This window comes from Glossina fuscipes, unplaced genomic scaffold, assembly GCF_014805625.2.
Source record: "Glossina fuscipes isolate IAEA_lab_2018 unplaced genomic scaffold, Yale_Gfus_2 88689, whole genome shotgun sequence".
Taxonomy (NCBI): Eukaryota; Metazoa; Arthropoda; class Insecta; order Diptera; family Glossinidae; genus Glossina; species Glossina fuscipes.
In genome coordinates, this window is record NW_024004946.1 from 1 (window position 1) to 2,262 (window position 2,262).

Consider the following 2,262-nt stretch of genomic DNA (forward strand, 5'->3'; position numbering starts at 1 on the left):
CATACCATATCTGATACTTTTCATGGAGTAGAAATGAAAGACGTTTATCGATGGCTAGAAGATCCAGATTCTGCCGAAACTCAGCAATTTGTCAATGAGGAAAATAAAATAAGTCAGCCTTTTTTGGACTGCGACGAAAGGAAAAGCATTTATGAGAAGTTACTAAAACTATGGAATTATGAGAAATACGGATGTCCGATGAAGCATGGAAATTATTATTACTTTAATAAGAATAGCGGATTGCAAAACCAAAGGTGATTATGAGAGAAAGTGCAATGTAACGCTATTTTATGTCTGTATGTATTTTAACGACCATCAGCCGTCCATTTCTTAACTTGTGTCCAGCAGTAGCTTATGAATCCCACTTTATACCTTATGAATCCGTTTTTGAGATTGTGTGTGTGACAGTCATTAACTTTGAGGTAAAAAACGCGCAAACAAAATATTGGGAATATTAAAAAAGGATCAGTTCGTCGAAAAATGCTGCCGGTCAAAACGCGGATACGAATTTCGTTATATGCGAATACGTTTTACGTTTCCTAATATTTCTTGAGATTCGATCAGCAAATGTTACTGTAATAATTTCCTTGAATGGATTTAAACGAATTTTTTGTCAGTTATTTTTTCAAGTGACCCTAGCATATGCATCAAAAATGTATTTTTGTCACTTTTGGCTGTCTCAACTACGGGCTAATTTTTGCAGCAAGATCCAAAATTTTTCCTTCAATCTAAGTTTTATCGCAGTCACGTTTTCTTCTTGGGAAAAGCTTGTGCAAATTAATTCAGTAAGAAACGTGGAATAAAATAATATTTGGCGTGAGCAATCGAATAATGATTGTGTTTGCCCAGATGTGAAAACAGGTTTTTCATTAAGCGTACAATATAAAGTTTCAAAAAATCTTTATCATATTGTTTTAAGATGTGTTTGTTTATAAATTATGTTGTTTCGCATTCATTACAGCGTTTTATTATATCAACAGAAAACTCTATCAGAATATATATAAAATATTTATAATATAAATAATTGAATTTTTTTTTAATTTTAGCCAATCGGAAGTATCCGACTGCGGTAAATATCTAATAATACCGATTGTAAAAGATTGCCGCGACAATATTTTGTATTATTCCGAACTGGATACAACAAGTACGATGCCTTCCAAACTAAAAATGCATAACATTATTGAAAAATTGGAAGCAGACTACGATGTGAGGGCTTTTTACGAACGTTTTTTTTTTTTTTAAAGTAATAACTAACAAATTGATTATTATTTCTTTTTGCAGTATATAACAAATATTGGATCCAAAGTGTACTTACGTACAAATAAAAATGCACCAAATTATCGAGTCATTGTTATTGATTTTGAAAACCATTCTGAAAGTAATTGGATAACTTTGATACCGGTAAGCATAGCTTTACATATATAATTTCCGATTTCGGTGGTAATTCAGAGGGTTTTTAGAATTTAATTTCGCTTTCGCCTTATTAAGATTATCGAATGATATCTGAATATTTTTGGTAATAGTCAGATTATGTTATGTAAGTTTCAATACAAATTATTTCTATTTGTTTAATCCACCATAGAAAAATCAGAAATTTTTACGGGCTTGTCTTCGAAGTTTGATAGTCAGTCGGATAAATATGTTGAACACTCCAAAAGAGGAAAGTAGCTTCTAGAGTTTCGGAAGGAGACCAATGAAAAAGATTAATTAGATGTTGACTTCAAAATGGTGACACTTCGTAGCAACGACATCTATCTTCTGCGTCGAGATGACGCACGAGATCGCGATCCGGATCGGGACCGGGACCGCGGACCCGAAGGAGAGCGGGACCTACGGCGGGACGGCGAACGAGACGCCGCTGTTTTTCTTCCACGGCTTCTGGGCATTCCCTCTTCCGCGCCTGCGGTTAGCATCGCTGGGGCCGGGCTCATCGTCCTCTATTGCGGCAACCGTATTCTCGGGACTCGAAGCCGTGAAATTTATTGCCATACCAATCTTCTCCATTTTTTTCAAGATGCCCAAATCGACTGCATGGTTTACTCTCATTCTAATGTCGTCCATGTCCAAATTTCCCTCTTCATTCATTTTGGCACTAAAAACCATCGTTTGCTTGATCTCCGGTTTCCCAATACTCCAATATTCCAATGAAAGATGAAATTTGCAATGGCAATTTCATTGCCATTCATTGTCATCTATATATTACGTTGCCGCAAGCTTTGATACACGTTTAGCACGAAAGCAATGGTATAATATGTCACATGT

General features: G+C 35.5%; 1 protein-coding gene across 1 annotated transcript; it reads left to right on the forward strand.

Annotated features, from left to right (window-relative positions):
• Window positions 1-6: 6 nt before the first annotated feature.
• Window positions 7-1,696, forward strand: LOC119644097 (prolyl endopeptidase-like). The gene is made up of 4 exons (XM_038043624.1): window positions 7-254; window positions 1,047-1,206; window positions 1,282-1,401; window positions 1,583-1,696. Exons 1-4 carry the CDS (start codon window positions 34-36, stop codon window positions 1,673-1,675), a joined length of 594 nt encoding a protein of 197 aa, XP_037899552.1. The 5' UTR covers window positions 7-33; the 3' UTR covers window positions 1,676-1,696.
• The last annotated feature ends 566 nt before the right edge of the window (window positions 1,697-2,262 follow it).

Coding starts and splice junctions, on each gene's coding strand:
- LOC119644097 (XM_038043624.1), top strand. CDS start 34: ATGAAAGACGTTTATCGATGGCTAGAAGATCCAGATTCTGCCGAAACT. Junction 1,207..1,281: donor AATTGGAAGCAGACTACGAT/GTGAGGGCTTTT, acceptor TTCTTTTTGCAG/TATATAACAAATATTGGATC. Junction 1,402..1,582: donor ATTGGATAACTTTGATACCG/GTAAGCATAGCT, acceptor AATCCACCATAG/AAAAATCAGAAATTTTTACG.